We start from the raw sequence: 15,899 nt of genomic DNA, 5'->3' as shown, positions 1-15,899 counted from the left end.
ATTGTGCATCTTGCGCAAACTCAATGAGAGGTGACTGGTTACTGTATTCCCTCCTCATTTCAGTGTAAGATGGTGGTAAAGAATCTGCTACCTAAATAAAAAGTCAAACTGAGTAGGAAACATCTAATCAATATTGAACATCTGAGCTGTGGAATAGTGCTCATTCCAAACTATCAGATAGGCACATCTGATCAGTTGAAAGGCAGAAACCCCCGCCTAAACTAGAGCCAATATCCCTTGGAGTGGAATCCCTGCAATACAGGACCAGCTAGTTGAAGTGAGTACCCTACAAAACAACTGCTTTAATCGCGATCAATACACCCGAATATAATTACTTCAGCGGTATTAGGTTTGCATATGTGTGTTGAAGCAGACGAACCCCATGGTTAAATCATAAAACATTGAGTTTAAGTGAAAGGTGAAGTCAAAGGTGCACAGGCAGCGGTTCCTCCTCTAGTCGCCGGGCCGATCAGTAGGAGAGTCGCAGGCTTTAGCTGTGTGTAGGCCGCAAAATAGAAACGTTCAGAAAACACTCGTTGTCGACAAAAAATGTATGTGAGGAAAGTCATTTTATTCTTGTATAAGCATTTCAAAATATGCGTGCCTTTAGGTTTGTGTGTTATTGTTGGAGGGAGAGTGAAATCGATGTTTTAGGCGTTGTGTTATATGCCGCACGTCAGTTGAAGTCTGTCCCAGCTGTGGAGACACCTGACCGGCTTTCAGCGCGACTGACGCGCCGCTAGACATACATGATGTGAGATATCAATAATTGGGGTTTTAATAAAGATTCATAGATATTAAAATAAGGATTAAATGTGTTGTTTATTTAATTATTGTCATTTTGAAGCAGAAACGGGCTCTATCTAAACATGCGAATCTAAACATAGTGTTTGATCAGGGATGATGTGAGATATACAAGTGGGAATCTTTCATATATGTTTTCGCTGAAAATAAATAGTAATTCGCTTTTAGAATTTATATTTTTCTGAGTAAATATGAACTGCGTCGTTTATAAGTGCGTTTGTTGTGATACAATGTCAGTGTTGCACAAAAGACAGACTGAATGTGATTTGCAATTCATTTAACGTTAGCTATAGTATGTTGTTCTGAATATAACTTTGGCTCTGTATTCAGTGGTAAAATGTGGACGTAATTTAATTTATTTGCTAGTTTTTTTTATTTATTATTATTATCTGTGCGTGGACTTTGAATACCTGCCAAACATTCATCTCTAATGTGACCCAGTGATCCTATTCTGCAATCCCAATACATCAGCATGTTTATAGCCAACTGGGCTAACTGACTGTATTGAGAGTAACATGAAAAGGCTTAATGTGCTTTGTGGTAGCTTGATGTTTTGAACTGCTTTGAGTCTATGACAGCTGACTATATTCATTTGTAATGGCTATTAAATTAGTTTTGAGCTAACGGCATGTGTTTTTTTTTTTAACAAGAGCATTTATGTACTAGAGTAAAGTATAGTCATCATCCAGGCTGCTGTGTTTAAATCAAATCTCACTTCATCCCAAACTACTTTCTGTGACTTTGCATCAGCCTATTGGCAGACCTGCCAGAGACTCTCCTGAACTTACTGTGCGATAGGATGTCCCGCAGTCCAGAGCTGAAGGAAGACCCCATGGAGTGCCCACTGTGCATGGAACCGCTGGAGATTGACGATGTCAACTTCTTCCCCTGCACCTGCGGCTACCAGATCTGCCGTTTCTGCTGGCACCGCATCCGCACAGACGAGAACGGCCTCTGCCCTGCTTGCAGAAAGGTAAGAGCTTCTGATGATTGTTTATTGTATTGTTATATATCTAGTTGCGAAACACATTCTAATACCAACTTCACTCAGTCGGCGTGTTCGCAGGTTATTGGGTCACTATTACACTGTATTTGCTAAACTGTCCTTAATCTGTAAGTAGCAGTCGATACCGATATGGCCGATAGCGATATCTAAAACAGTGGTTCTCAGCTGAACAGCAGGAGAAAACGGAGTTAAATGCAAATAATTAAACACTAATACAACAACCCATAATGATATGACCCTTCACAACACATAATGCTTTACAATGACCTCTGTTAGAGCGCTACATATGGCAGTTTATCTGTTCAATAATATACTTTACTCACCTGTTGAGTAATAAAAAGGTCATCTCCGTGTCGCTTTGACAACATTTCAAATCCCTAAGTTCTCGGCATCTCTGAATTACGAGCTCTATCGCGTTCTCTTTTTGCCAGCAGACTCTCTGTTCGGCTTTGTTTTTAAAACGGGTGGTTTGCGATTTAGCTGCTCCATGTCAACCTTTCTCACTCACTGTGACAACTAACCTGTCACTTCCACACCATACACACGGACCAACTAGCCGGACCAACTTTTTTTTCTACGCGTGTATGCAATTTCCCGAAAAAACCATCCGGTCAAGTCTAAAATATAAACACGTATAACAGGCTTACCATAGTAAATCATGGTAAGACAAAACCGTGTTTGGGAAGAATGATTGATGTATTGTCTCATTAAAGTTTTATTTCTGCTACTGTGTTGGCTCGCCACTTGTTGCCCAATATACAAGCTAGTTTGTGAAACAAAATCAGTTTAAAATCAAAACCACTGAACCTAGTAGCAGAATCTAGAGAACTGGATGGTTGATATGTATTTAAACAAGAACAAGAAGTTGCCATGACTATATTTAATTGTTGATTGTAAAAAAAAATGCCTGTCTGATATTGTCTGATTAACTGGCCTAAATGTTCTAAAGCCTGGTTATGCATTTGTGGCTAAAGTATGTTGTACCACTTTTTTGGCAAACCGCACTTCCCAAGTGTAAACGCGATGTGGTTCATTTCATTCACTGTAATGGTGTCAGCTTGAAAACTTGACCTATTTGCAGAATTCTTTGAGCACGCTAGCCCTCAGGATACGGGTTCAAGCGAGATCATGAGTTGTGTGTGTCTTCTGTAGCCTTACCCGGAGGATCCGGCAGTATACAAGCCACTGTCACAAGAGGAGATCCAGAGGATAAAGAACGAGAAGAAGCAGAAGCAGAATGAAAAGAAGCAGAAGGTGACGGAGAACCGCAAGCACCTGGCCAGCGTCCGCGTGGTGCAGCGAAACCTCGTGTTCGTGGTGGGACTTTCTCAAAGACTCGCGGACGCAGAGGTGATTCATCGGATTAGACAATGTCGATGTCTTTTTTTGGTGCTTTTTATTATATAGTGACTGTTTTCAGTCTTTTCTTTTTGTGGATCTATTGAATTATGCACGTTTTAAATAATTAATTCTAACTTTGTTGTTTATTCTATTTATTTGCATTTGTTTGAATAGACTTTAACAAATTACTTGATAATGAATAACTAGCTGCTACCTCAATGAAATTAACTCAAAATTAGTCCAAAAGTTTGGGTCAGTTTTTTATTTATTTTTATTTTTATTTTTTTATTAAGGAGTCTATTCTGCTCACCAAAGCTGCATTTATTTAATACAAAATACAGTAAAAGCAGTAATATTCTGAAATGTTAATACAAATTAAAATAACTCTTTGTTTTTTTTTTCATAAAAATTTAATTTATTCCTGTGATGACAAAGCTGCATTTTCAGCATCCAGTCTTCCATGTCACATGATCCTTCAGAAATCATTCTAATGTGCTAATTTTTTTTTTTTTTTTTTATCAATGTTGAACACCGTTGTGCTGCTTAATATTTTTGTGGAAACCGTGATACACTTTTCTTTTCTTTTTTTCCTGGAATCATTGAAAGAAAAATCTCACTGACCCCAAACCTTTGAACAGTAGTGTACAATCTAAAAGTACTACAATACAAGTAGTAATTTACGGTATAATGTACATGTATCTAAATCACTGATCATGCGAAGAAGGGCAGATCACCCTGTGCCCATATCATATCAGTGAGAAATGTATCACTTCCTGTGGGAGGTAAATGAGAATGGCACAAAAATAGAGCGTTTTCATCAGGGAGCCGTTTACATTTTGCTGAACAAAATGAAATTTCCTCCCTTAGAGTCATTTCACAGTTTGATTGTGTGATATATATATAATAAGTGGGCATAATTCAGCGTAGTGTCGGTTTTGTCGTTCATGCAATAATTCGCTTGAAGGAATCACTGTCACTTTGATCATTTCGTAGGTTCTAAAGCGCCCAGAATATTTCGGGAAGTTCGGCAAAATTCATAAAGTGGTCATCAATAACAGCACATCATATGCAGGTTCACAGGTAGGAAAAACTTCATGTGCTTCTCGTGTGTGGGAAAAAGTCTCTGGCTTATAGTGTTCTACCAAAAATAATTCTGTCATCATTTATTCACCCTCATGTTGTTCCAAACCTGTATGAATTTCTTTCTTCTGCTGAACACGCAAGATTGAAGAATATGGGTAACGGTAGCCATTGACTTCCATTGTATTTTGTTTTCCCCATACAATGGAAGTCAATGGCTTCAACAGAAGAATGGACTATATCTAAATAAGATAAACAAAATGAGGCATGAGGGCGGGTAAATGATGACAGAATTTTCTTTGTTGCGTGAACCATCCCTTTAAGGCTACAGCAAAACAGTAGAATAAAGAAAACGCACTTATATTTTGACCCTTCACTCCACAGGGTCCTAGTGCCAGTGCCTATGTAACTTACATTCGTTCAGAGGACGCCCTTAGAGCAATACAGTGTGTGAACAATGTCATAGTGGATGGTAGAACACTCAAGGTAAGTGTTAAACCATCACAGCACAGTCCTTTTAACAAATATGATTCAGAACGTCCCTTAGAAGTGTCATGACGCTTAAAGTTTAGTGTTATTTATTCTCATTATTCTCTATATACATTTATTCTTCGTTATTAAAGTAGTTCTGTGTGTTGCTGTTTTGTCTCCAGGCTTCTTTAGGTACAACAAAGTACTGCAGTTATTTTCTTAAAAGCATGCAGTGTCCCAAACCAGACTGCATGTATTTACATGAACTGGGGGATGAAGCGGCTAGTTTTACAAAAGAAGAAATGCAGGTGAGCGATTATGCAGATCAATCAGTTCAGACAAGTCAATACATAAATTAAATTACATTTTGAAAATGATTTTGCTCTCTCTGTGTGTGTACATTTTGCTTTTAGGCTGGGAAACATCAAGAGTATGAACAAAAATTACTCCAAGACCTTTACAAAGCGAACCCTAACTTTTTACAAACCTCAACATGTGGGGAGAAGTCGAAGAGCAAACCCAACTCCACTCAGAGGTGCTGCTTTTAATCTTCAATTTCATTGGTGCACACACCGAGTATGATAACCATATCCAGATTATTAGTGAAAATTTGCCTTATTTTTGCAATATATATATATATACAATAATTAATTATATGATAGTTAAATAATTATAATTAAATAATTGTATGATAATTCATTACATTAAAATATATAAAAAGAAAAAAATTCACTACCGTTCATAGGTTTGGGGTTGGTATGAAATATTAAATTATTTTAGGTAATAGTATTATTACATTATGCAGTGTTGCATGATCCTTCAGAGATCATTCTAATATGCTGATTTGCTGCTCAAGAAACATTTCTTATTATTATCAATGTTGAAAACAGTTGTGCTGCTTAATAGTTTGTGGAACCTGTGATACATTTTTGCGGTATTTTTTGATGAATAGAAATGTCTAAATAACAGCTTTTATGTACAAATATTTTTTTGTAACATTATTAATGTCCTCACTGTCACTTTTGATCTGTTTAATGTGATTTTGCTGACAAAAAGTATTAATTTTAAAAAGAAAAATGTCTTACTGACCCCAAACTTTTGAATGGTAGTGTAGATAATTCAGCTATTATATAAGTTTCTGGTAACACTTTACAATAAAGTTCCTTAGTTAACATTAGTTAACTACCTTAGCTAACGTGAACTAAGAATGAACAATACCTCCACAGCATTTATTAATTTTAGTTAATATTAATTTCAACATTTACTAATACATTGGAAATCAAATGTTGTGAACTAACATGCGCAAACAACGAACAGCTGTATTTTTATTAACTAACATTAACAAAGATTAATAAATACTGTGAAAAATGTATTGCTCGTTGTTAGTTCATGTTAGCTAATACATTAACTAATGTTAACTAATGAACCTTATTGTAAAATGTTACTAAGTTTCTCTTTTCTTTTAGAAGTGTGGTTCCCATTTCTAACTTAGCATTGTTTTATTCCCAGACCAAATAGCACCAATAAAGAAGGGTGGCCCTCATTACAGAGCTATGGGAAAATGGTTAACGGTTTAACCACAGAGCATCGCAAGTCCCCTCCTCTTTTAGACTGTCTAACAGACTCAGACCACATGACTCCAGACGAACCAGACCCTGATCAGGGAACAGAGCAGAACATGGGCCTCCCACCCTTCCCATCAGCCTTAGAGCCTACCAGGTACTGTACTGCAGAAGCCTAGCCAATAGTGTTGATAAATAACAACATCTACTGACTCATATCAAGTGACGGCATTTTTTTTATTTTATGCGTGCTTATTACAATGTGTTTTCATTTCAGTCCAATTGAGAAACCATCAGAACCCATAAGTATAGGAAACGGGGAAAATATATCACAGGTAAGTGCAAAAAAAGTGAATTATTGATAATAGTTATCATGTTTTTTAGTTTTTTTGATCCATCTTTCTGTATTTGGTTTTGGCAGACATCCAGTAGCGAGTCCCCATCTCCTCCACCTGGCCTTACTAAACCCAGCCTCGTTGTGCCCATCAGCGTGGCCGAACTCGCAGCGCGCTCACCCTTCGAAGGGGCGGCAGCGGAGTCTCAGTCTCTTTTCTCAGACAACAGCAATTTCAGACATCCCAACCCCATCCCCAGCAGCCTGCCCCCCTTCTCCAGTTCACCACAGGGAGCCTCCGACTGGCCCATGACTCCAGAACCACAGAGCCTTTTCACCTCAGGTAGGCGCATGCGATGTAGTAGGATTTTGGAACAATAAGATTTCAGTGTAAGCGGAGCTAATCGGGTAAACCCGTCAATCTCTCTTCCTCGTTGCAGACACTATCCCCGTGTCGTCCTCCACTGATTGGCAGGCGGCCTTCGGTTTTGGCTCTTCAGCCAAGCAGCAGCAGCAGGACGATGACCTGGGCTTCGACCCATTCGACGTCACACGGAAGGCTCTGGCCGACCTCATAGAGAAAGAGCTGTCAGTCCAGGAGCATTCCCCCCTCTCTCCCAACCCCTCCCATCAAACCAGTCTCCCCAACGGCCAACAGCGCCTTCCTCACCTCCAGCACAGAGGCCTCTATAACTCCTTCAGCCTTCCCCAACACATGGCCGCACGCCACCCCTGGATGGGCCTCCCTACCCGCAATAACCTCACACACTTGAACCACACGGCCACCGCAGCAGCTGCGCACAGCCATTTCTTAGACCTGAGCATGCCGGCCCAGCACCACAGCACCGGCCTTGGGGGGATTCCTATATCAGGTTTGGGAATGCATCTGTCTTGTGCACTCCAGTTTTTATGAATCACCTGTGTGTGTATTAAAACACCTTGTCTAAGCAGAGTACTACAGATGTAGCCCACTGATCCAAATAGAAACAAGTTGTTGAACTCATTCCCAGTTTGTTTGTTGTTGTATTTTGCACCGAGTTGCCTTTAAATTGACCATTCGCAAAGACCCGCCCCCTTTAGTTACTGTTGCTATGTCCGACAAGCCATGCCGCTCTTACAGCACATATCATGTTCTCACGTGATGAAAAATACATCGCGAAGCAGAGAGGACACTGACAACGCGCTGACAGATGTGATATGAAACAAAGTCAAACTTTCAAATTTGGTCATTTTTTAAAAGAAATTTAAACGATAAATACAGTTCTCTTTAATGTGTCGTGACAGATCGCTCTATAGAACCTCGTTAAAGCTGCGCATGAGCCGATCATCTCTTCCTTCTAGTTCATTTATTGCATCAAATAAACATGAATGAACATCAGAAGGAATGCACCGACGTTGATCTACTAACTCTCCTGACTGCCTTTGTCGGACAAAATGGCGGATTTGGCGGATTATGATTGGTCAGATTGCCTGTTGTTAACTTTTTTATTTGTTTTAAATAAGGCAGAAATAAATATGAATATTAAATGAAAAAACTTAAATGAAAATTAGAAATGGTGCCTTGGAAACTAAGTTAAATATATTTCAACTGAAAATATAAAAAGAAATGATTATATTCAGTGACGTGACGCCAACAGTAAATTGATGCCCCGTTCTATTCCTGATGTTCTTTTGCTAGTACAGATGGTTCCAGAACATTTGCTCTGACATATTCGGTGTAGACAAGGTGTAAGGACACAAAAGGTTAAAATGTTTCTTCTCTTTCAGAAAACAATGGCTCTACAGAAAGCATAAATGTGAAAGAGTGGCAGGACGGACTGCGAGCACTCCTACCAAATATCAACATCAACTTTGGTGGCCTCCCGAACTCTACCTCTTCCTCATCCTCCTCCTCTACTTCCAGCGTGAATCACATCGGGGTGCCGGTAGGCCCAGCTGGAGTCTCGCACAGCCTCAGCTGGGACAGTGCGGCCAGTTGGATGGACCCCGCCATCATCACAGGTGCGGTTTGTGTTTTATAAACTAGTTACGGATAAAAGCTTCGCTGGTAATAGTGCTAAATCGTGTCCATTTTCAAACACCAGGTATCCCAGCATCCACAGGCAACAGTTTGGACTGTCTCCAGGATGACAATCCGCCACACTGGCTCAAGTCACTGCAGGCGCTCACAGAGATGGACGGACCGCCCAGCTCCAGCGCACTCCCCCAGCCCCCTCACACTGGCCTCCTGGACGCGGCGGCCCACCTCTCCTTACACAGAGCCGCCTGGGCCCCCTACCTCCCCCCGCCCACACTCACCCCAAGTCAGTTCCACTCCCCCCCTCCAGGCTTTCAGACAGCCTTCAGACCCCCAGCACAGACGGCCACAGACATCCTACAGAGTGCCGGTATCGACCGTCACTAAAGACAACCCTTGATTTAACTGCATTACAAACATGAAACTGCAAATATACCCCTTCCATTAATAACGTAACATAAGCTCTCGTCTTTCTACCCTTTCCCTCTCCATCCCTTTCCCATCAGGATTTGTTTGTCTGCTGTCACTTTTTTTGGAAGGCACACATGCGTCTCTGTATTATGAGCACCATCAGTGCAGGGTAATGATTTGAATGAAGGTGCCTGGCAGACACTGAGGGTCCTAACACATATACACTCACCTTCACATATGATTCTGAGGGGAGGGGGGGGGGGAGAGTCTGACATTGAAATGTGCAGAGAACACCATGAGCACTGATGTGTACATGTGACTAATAATGGCTAAACGGAATGTGCTTAAGTGAATAACATGTCTGATTGGCCTCACTCCTTCACCCAAGGTACAGACTGAAATTTAATACTGTGAATCTTTACACTTCCCGCATGTTAGGTCTCACCACCACTCAAAGGAAACGGAAGTGGATTATTTTAAGATAAGTCTATGTAATGCTCTCTGCTTCTTACACGCTTAATGTTTACGGAGCCACGGGTAAGATGTTTGAGGGCATTTGTAGAGTCAAGACCCTGGTCCTCTTTGGAAGGGACTTCATTAATGACAGAGTGGAACCTTCTTTATCTTAGGGAGGAACCCATTTTGTGTTCAGGGGGTTTGTCTAAAGCGTCTTAGGGCAAGGATGGTGATGAGACCTGACATGCTGCTACAGGATGTCTGCAGTAACTTCATTCCCATGAAGAAAGGTGAGCAAGACCTCTGTGGAAGTGTTTTTTGGCTTGCCTATAGAATAAGCCATTCATACAAGGTATGAATCAGGAATCGAGTCTGGAACCTTGGGAAGGATGGTGATGGTAATAAAAGGGAGACACGTCAAGGCATGATTGCAGATAATGCGAGTTTTGAAGGCAAAAAGACAGGCACACACTAACATGCCCCCATTCCAATGCCTTCAAATGAGTTCTGCTCTTTTCTTTCTCATCAGTGTGGCCATACTAAACAGTATTTATCAAACACAATCACTCATTCTTTCAGGAAAAAAATCAATGTAGTCCGACATTTGGGTTTAACATGCTGCTGAAATCATTTAATGCAAAATAAAGCGCTAAAAGAGAAGAATTGACCCCCTTTTCTGCTGGTCTGGAACAATGAAATCTTAAATAAAATTGAGTATTCAGTGCCTCTGTTTGATTCTCTTTTTTTCTGATGTAGAAACAGTAGAATTGTTTTCTTACATGAGGCATTTTATTGTCCAATGATGAAATTATTGACATTGAAAACATTTATAGCACATAATGAAATCCATGGTAAATCATACATTTTTGAAACGGTGAATTTGTTTCGAAATTCAAACACGATCTACTGAACACAAGGACAAACACCAAGGACATGCTGAACTCATGTCATGATGAAAGCTTTTATACAACTGTACAAATGTGCTTTCACAGGTCCTCTTTGTATAGTCCCAACAGCCATGGCTTGTCACCTTCCAGGACAAAACGTCTTTCAACAGCCTCCGTGATTTTAATACCCATAACAAAGTCTATGAACAAGTTTGTGTTGATGTATCAAGTGTCACAACATGTGAAGCTTTAGCACACCGTTCCGTTCTCCATGCGAGACTTAGGACAGGAGGTACGGGATGGTGGAGGAGGCTGAATCGATGGTGCCAGGGTGCAGAAGAACCCGGCTATGAGGGTCAGTCCCAGCCCTCCCCAGGCACTGAACATGGACCACCCGTAACCATGGCTTATATCATCCGGGAGGCTGAACAGATAACGTGGGTAGCGAGACAGTTCGAAGTTGATGCCGGCCACACAGGTGCACAGAGAGATGATGCAGAAGGTACCTGTGGTGGGACATAATTACTAATCAAAAATAGGGGAGAACCCTAAAACACATTAAGGAGCAATTCAGTGAATTAACATACCTCCCATTAGGAAGAGTAGACCAGCAACGTAATGCATGAGGCCTTGCTGCCAGCAACAGCCCAAAACGCCAATGGTCCAGCCAAAGAGAATGATGGATAGAGCCATGCCCATGAACCCAGCTGTCATCCGACGCAAATCTGGAGGGGAACACAGCAAGTTACTGGGGGGTGCCCAATCCTGCTCGTGGATTACTACTATCTTGTAGAGTTTAGCTCCAACCTGTTCCAGCACACCTGGCAGGAATGTCTAGTAATTCTGAAGGCATTGATTAGTTTGTTCCATCTGAACTTGACAGGAAGGTGGCAATTGCAGGAACCCTTGCTTGAAACTACTGCTATATCAAACACACTCATTTGAAGGGCCTTTTAATATGTTATGAGTAGGCAAGCTTTAAGGTGCAGTCACGTTTACTGTTGTTTAGCCAAATTTTGAGGGCGAAATCCAATTCATTCCAATCAGACTCTTTGCAATCAGGCAGATTTCCTCATGTTTAAGTCGATTATGAGAATTTGACGTGCTGACCAACAGAAAGCTGCTTGGTTTGAAAGTGATTTCTGTGCCTCATACATCTCTGTGCTACTGACAATGGATCTTTGGATTTCGCTGAAATGTCCCTAATGTGACTGCACCTTTATCCAGGGCCCAGTAAGTATAGTCAAGTCAAGTCAAGTCACCTTCATTTATATAGCGCTTTCAACAATATAGATTGTTTCAAAGCAGCTTTACAGTGATAATAGGAAATTAGAGTAACAGAGATTGTTTTGGCTTTACAGCAGCTCTAGAATAAAGTTATTGTCCAGCTAAACTTAGTTTTGATTGATTCACTTCTGTTTCAAAGATCATTAGTTATTAACTTAGGAGCCGTTTACACGACACCGTTCTAACAGAAAACCCTTAATGCGCTCCGGCCTGCTCATTCGCACAACAACAGTGCCTGGTGGCTCGAGAACGCAAACCTTGAAATAGGTTCCAAGGTGCAAGCGCTGAAATTTTTTGCAAAAAGTTATCATCTCTGCGTAAACTTCAAAAACGCGAAACTGTGGACTGCGGCGGACTGCGGTAAACCTCGGGATAAACTAATATTAGCGTAGACGTCATTCTTCTTATGATGTAACGAGTAAGTCGGATTTATTGGAAGTGTTCCCGGTTCCGGCTGACCTAATCTATGCAGCCATACATTGAATTATAGAAATTGATAATGTGTTATGTGTATGCTAGGTCAAAGAGATGTGTTTTTAGTTTAGATTTAAACTGACAGAGTGTGTCTGCTTCCCGGAGAATGTTAGGAAGACTGTTCCAAATTTTTGGTGCTAGATAGGAAAAGGTTCTACCGCCAGCAGTCGATTTTGTTATTCTAGGTATTATCAACTGGCCGGAATTTTGAGATCGCAATAGACGTGAAGGACTATAATGCGTTAAGAGCTCGCTCAAGTACTGCGGAGCTAAACCATTTAGTGCTTTGTAAGTAATTAGCAATATTTCAAAAATGTATACGATGTTTAATAGGGAGCCAATGCAGTGTTGACAGAACCGGGCTAATATGGTTATACTTCCTGGTTCTGGTAAGAACTCGAGCTGCTGCGTTTTGGACCAGCTGGAGTTTATTTATTAAGCGTGCAGGGCAACCACCCATAATAGCATTATAATAATCTAGCCTTGATGTCATGAATGCATTAACTAATTGTTCTGCATTTGTCATTGAGAGCATATGACGTAATTTAGATATATTTTTAAGATGGAAGAATGCGGTTTTACAGATACTAGACACAATGATTCCTAATCGCATGGTAGACTAGTATACTAGTAACACTACATGGAGGACCATAGGGAGGGCCCGGGATAACACTGATGCAGATCGAAAAGAGCAAGTCCCACTCACGCAGGGCATGCCAATCATCTTGCTGGATAGTCTTGGTGATGTTGTAGGAAAGATCCTTTCGAGTCACTGCAGGGGAGGAGTAAAAGTACCTTATAAAGGAGCAACGCTCGATAGTTCCTGGAAAAACAAGAAAATCAGAATCAGCATTACATCCGATCCCAGTATGATCCCAAGTTCCAAGATATAAAGTAGGTCCAGACAGTTGTTAGTGGTTGTCAAACTCATGGTTAGGTGGACCAGGTCCTCTGTTGAGCTGAGCCTGCTTGTGCATATGGGCAAGTGTCACATTTAGATGTGTAAACTACACAAATGGTCAAGTGAGTATTGCTCGTAAGTAGCAATTAAATAAGTAGTTCTCAATCCAGGTCCCAGAGTACCCTAGCAGACCATGTTCAATTATTGGAGCCTCTGCTAATGAGTTGATGAAATATATCAAGTGTATTGAATGAGGTAGGTACACATTCAAAATGTGTATTGCTCAGGTACTCCAGAACCAAGATTGCGGACCACTGATCTAAGCCACTACAATTCATATAGAGAACAGAATGTATAACTACAATTCATGTTCAGAGGTGCTCATTATGTTTAATATTGAGGAAAATATCCAACAGTGCCCTGTGCAACTGATTATAATGAATTGGCATTTTACTCTTATGCATAGTACATTGCAAAGCAGATGCTTCAATAATGTGAGCCTGGAAAATGCCATTTCAAGCTAGTAGACATGTCTTCTAGCTTGAAATGGCATTTCCCAGGCTCTCATTATTGTAGCATTTGCTTTGCATCAACACAGCCAACACATTCCTATAAGACTCAGTTGGATGTTTTTACCTTTCTGAATGTGCTCTTCGATGTCTGGGTCAAATCCCACCCTGTAGCATTTGCTCCACAGCCCCATGTTGGTTGAATTGTAGCGTCTGCTGCACTCATCCGCCGCGCTCATCGCGAACAGCTGACGCCGGTTTCTAGTCAGCAGCAGTCGGTTTTCCCATCGGTCCAGGTTCGCTCGGCTGGCTCGCAGTGGAAGGCTGTGGTTGGGGATGTATATGAAACCCGGATCGCTCCTGCGGTTCGAGAAAGTGCGGCAACGTTCCTTGTATCTCCTCGCGTCTGTTTCGTACCAGTGATCCGATGAGATTGCGATCGTCAAGAAACACAAGGCGACGAGAGACAGACAGAGACCCATGTACAGAAGCCACTTCCCCGTCGCCATCGTTCTGCCAGGCCGCCGATCAGCACCTCATGGTGGACAGCTCCTTTCACCGACGCAGCGACTCAATCCTGCTTCAGCATCTCTTTGCGTGTTAAAAAAGCGAAATGGCGTGCTTGCTGTAAACATGCCCTTTGAAATGAATGAGATACGTCGACTATTACAAAAAAAAATCCCGTTCCGTCTGTAATTTCCTCTAGCCTGCTCGTGGACTGTATTTGAGGAGCTCTTCCTCTCTGAGCTGCTGCTGCAGGCAGGGACACAATCACACAGAGGGGAACTGAGAATCATGCAAAAATCATGACTGAAAAAGAAATGAAAAAATAAAGGAACTGCAAATTATTAAAAAATGACGACTGAAAAGGCATTTAAAAATAAAAGAACTGGATATTCTAAAAAAAAAATACGCCTGAAAAGGAATTTAAAAAGAAAGGAACTGGAAATTATAAAAAAATAACGACTGAAAAGGAATTAAAAAATAAAGGAACAAAAAAATTATTTAAAAGTTATGACTGAAAAGGAATTTAAAAACTGAAAAAGATTTTAAAAATGGATTCGTTCAGATAAATCACTGCAAATACAAAAGAATATAAATAATCTCGATTATTTCACCAACTTAAAATTGAGCAGTTGGTTTGATTTACCACACTTCATATTCTGCTAGTGTATTTCACCCCTTAAATATAGAAAATAAATAAATAAATAAACCCACACACACGTGAGACACTAAAGCTTACCATTCACTTGGCCTTTATTGCTTTCTCATGTTAAGCATGCTATCACTCGAGGAACAGCAGATTAAAGTTCTGAACAAAATAAGATATAAAAGGATTAATGACTCGTAGTCATTTAAAATTAATGTTTATTGGTAATGGATGCACAGTAGTATCGAAGAACAGGGGCGATTTACACAATGGCCTCCATGAGGATCAGAGAGTTGGGTGGTTATAGGTCTATATAAATATGTGCATATATCCTTAAACAGAGAAGAGTGGAAAAATGATCAGCAAAAAAAGCATTTCCTGACACTCAAGTAAAACATATTCAATGAATATAAATGATACAAATATAAATCATATAAATGAATTTGATTTTATGAGTTGTATCTCCCAGTATACATTGGCCTATTAAGGTATAAAAAAAGTCATTCATATTTTGGTTTTGTGATGCAGCATTTCACATTTTTTCCCCATGTATAACATGTCTATCCTCTGGTTTCACAGACAAGGTTTAAGATTATCCCAGACTAAAATGCATGTTTGAGCAGTTTTAACTGAAAGAAACTTGCACTAACATATCTTAAAATGTCAAAACCATTGTTCGGTCTCAAGATGCAAACCAGTAGTGTTGTTTTTCTAAGGCAAGTTTATAAAAACTACTTCAAAGCCCTAATTGAGCTAAGGCCTAATCCTGGCTTAATCTAAACCCCGTCTGTGAAACCAGGCCTAAGTGTCCAGGCTCTCATTATTGTAGCATTTGCTTTGCAAAAATGAAAAGGTGTAAATCTGAAGACTTTTATCAGGTATTGGTGTTTGATCAGGGTTGGAGAAACTCTGAAGGTTAGTCCTCAGGAGCGGGGTTTCACACCTCTGTTCTACTCTAAAAGAACATCTCAAGTTGAATACTTCTTACCATAAACTGGCAACATCTCAAGGGATACAGAGGTTTCAAAATGTGCCAAATAACAGCATGAGACTTAAATTTTCTTTAAAACAATGTTCACAATTAATATTAGCAGTTTTATTGTTTGTACTTTAAAGCAATATTAATATACAACTACTTTCTGCAAAGTCAGAAAGTCCAGCAACATGGGCAATTTTTTTTAGTCATTCCTGGGATTCTGTACCTTGTGT

At 40.4% G+C, this 15,899-nt stretch overlaps 2 protein-coding genes across 3 annotated transcripts; one reads left to right on the top strand and one right to left on the bottom strand.

Annotated features, from left to right (window-relative positions):
• The first annotated feature begins 5 nt into the window (after positions 1 to 5).
• cnot4a (CCR4-NOT transcription complex, subunit 4a) lies at positions 6 to 10,206 on the top strand. Of its 2 annotated transcripts, none has more exons than XM_084397456.1 (13): positions 6 to 277; positions 1,555 to 1,777; positions 2,963 to 3,160; positions 4,145 to 4,231; positions 4,616 to 4,717; positions 4,885 to 5,010; positions 5,116 to 5,237; positions 6,212 to 6,421; positions 6,542 to 6,599; positions 6,686 to 6,941; positions 7,039 to 7,470; positions 8,366 to 8,599; positions 8,683 to 10,206. In XM_084397456.1, exons 2-13 carry the CDS (start codon positions 1,604 to 1,606, stop codon positions 9,000 to 9,002), a joined length of 2,319 nt encoding a protein of 772 aa, XP_084253582.1. In that variant the 5' UTR covers positions 6 to 277; positions 1,555 to 1,603; the 3' UTR covers positions 9,003 to 10,206. The 2 variants fall into 2 exon arrangements, with proteins under 2 accessions (XP_084253582.1, XP_084253583.1); XM_084397457.1 differs by having other exon boundaries at positions 46 to 277; positions 1,603 to 1,777.
• tmem178ba (transmembrane protein 178Ba) lies at positions 10,089 to 14,301 on the bottom strand. The gene is made up of 4 exons (XM_084397470.1): positions 13,668 to 14,301; positions 12,837 to 12,953; positions 10,957 to 11,094; positions 10,089 to 10,875 (listed from the first exon to the last, which is right to left on the bottom strand). Exons 1-4 carry the CDS (start codon positions 14,047 to 14,049, stop codon positions 10,619 to 10,621), a joined length of 894 nt encoding a protein of 297 aa, XP_084253596.1. The 5' UTR covers positions 14,050 to 14,301; the 3' UTR covers positions 10,089 to 10,618.
• Between the last annotated feature and the right edge of the window lie 1,598 nt (positions 14,302 to 15,899).

Source organism: Rutilus rutilus, assembly GCF_951802725.1.
Source record: "Rutilus rutilus genome assembly, chromosome: 23".
In the NCBI taxonomy this organism is placed as follows: Eukaryota; Metazoa; Chordata; class Actinopteri; order Cypriniformes; family Leuciscidae; genus Rutilus; species Rutilus rutilus.
Note: the sequence above shows the minus strand (reverse complement) of the source record. Positions and strands in the feature narration are given on the sequence as shown.

Excerpts from the sequence above, each read along its gene's own strand:
- cnot4a (XM_084397456.1), top strand. The coding sequence starts at position 1,604 with ATGTCCCGCAGTCCAGAGCTGAAGGAAGACCCCATGGAGTGCCCACTG. Across the intron at positions 6,942-7,038 it reads ACAGAGCCTTTTCACCTCAG|ACACTATCCCCGTGTCGTCC; the intron begins GTAGGCGCATGC and ends TCCTCGTTGCAG. Across the intron at positions 8,600-8,682 it reads GGACCCCGCCATCATCACAG|GTATCCCAGCATCCACAGGC; the intron begins GTGCGGTTTGTG and ends TTCAAACACCAG.
- tmem178ba (XM_084397470.1), bottom strand. The coding sequence starts at position 14,049 with ATGGCGACGGGGAAGTGGCTTCTGTACATGGGTCTCTGTCTGTCTCTC. Across the intron at positions 12,954-13,667 it reads CGAAGAGCACATTCAGAAAG|GAACTATCGAGCGTTGCTCC; the intron begins GTAAAAACATCC and ends TTGTTTTTCCAG. Across the intron at positions 11,095-12,836 it reads AGATGATTGGCATGCCCTGC|ATTTGCGTCGGATGACAGCT; the intron begins GTGAGTGGGACT and ends GTTCCCCTCCAG.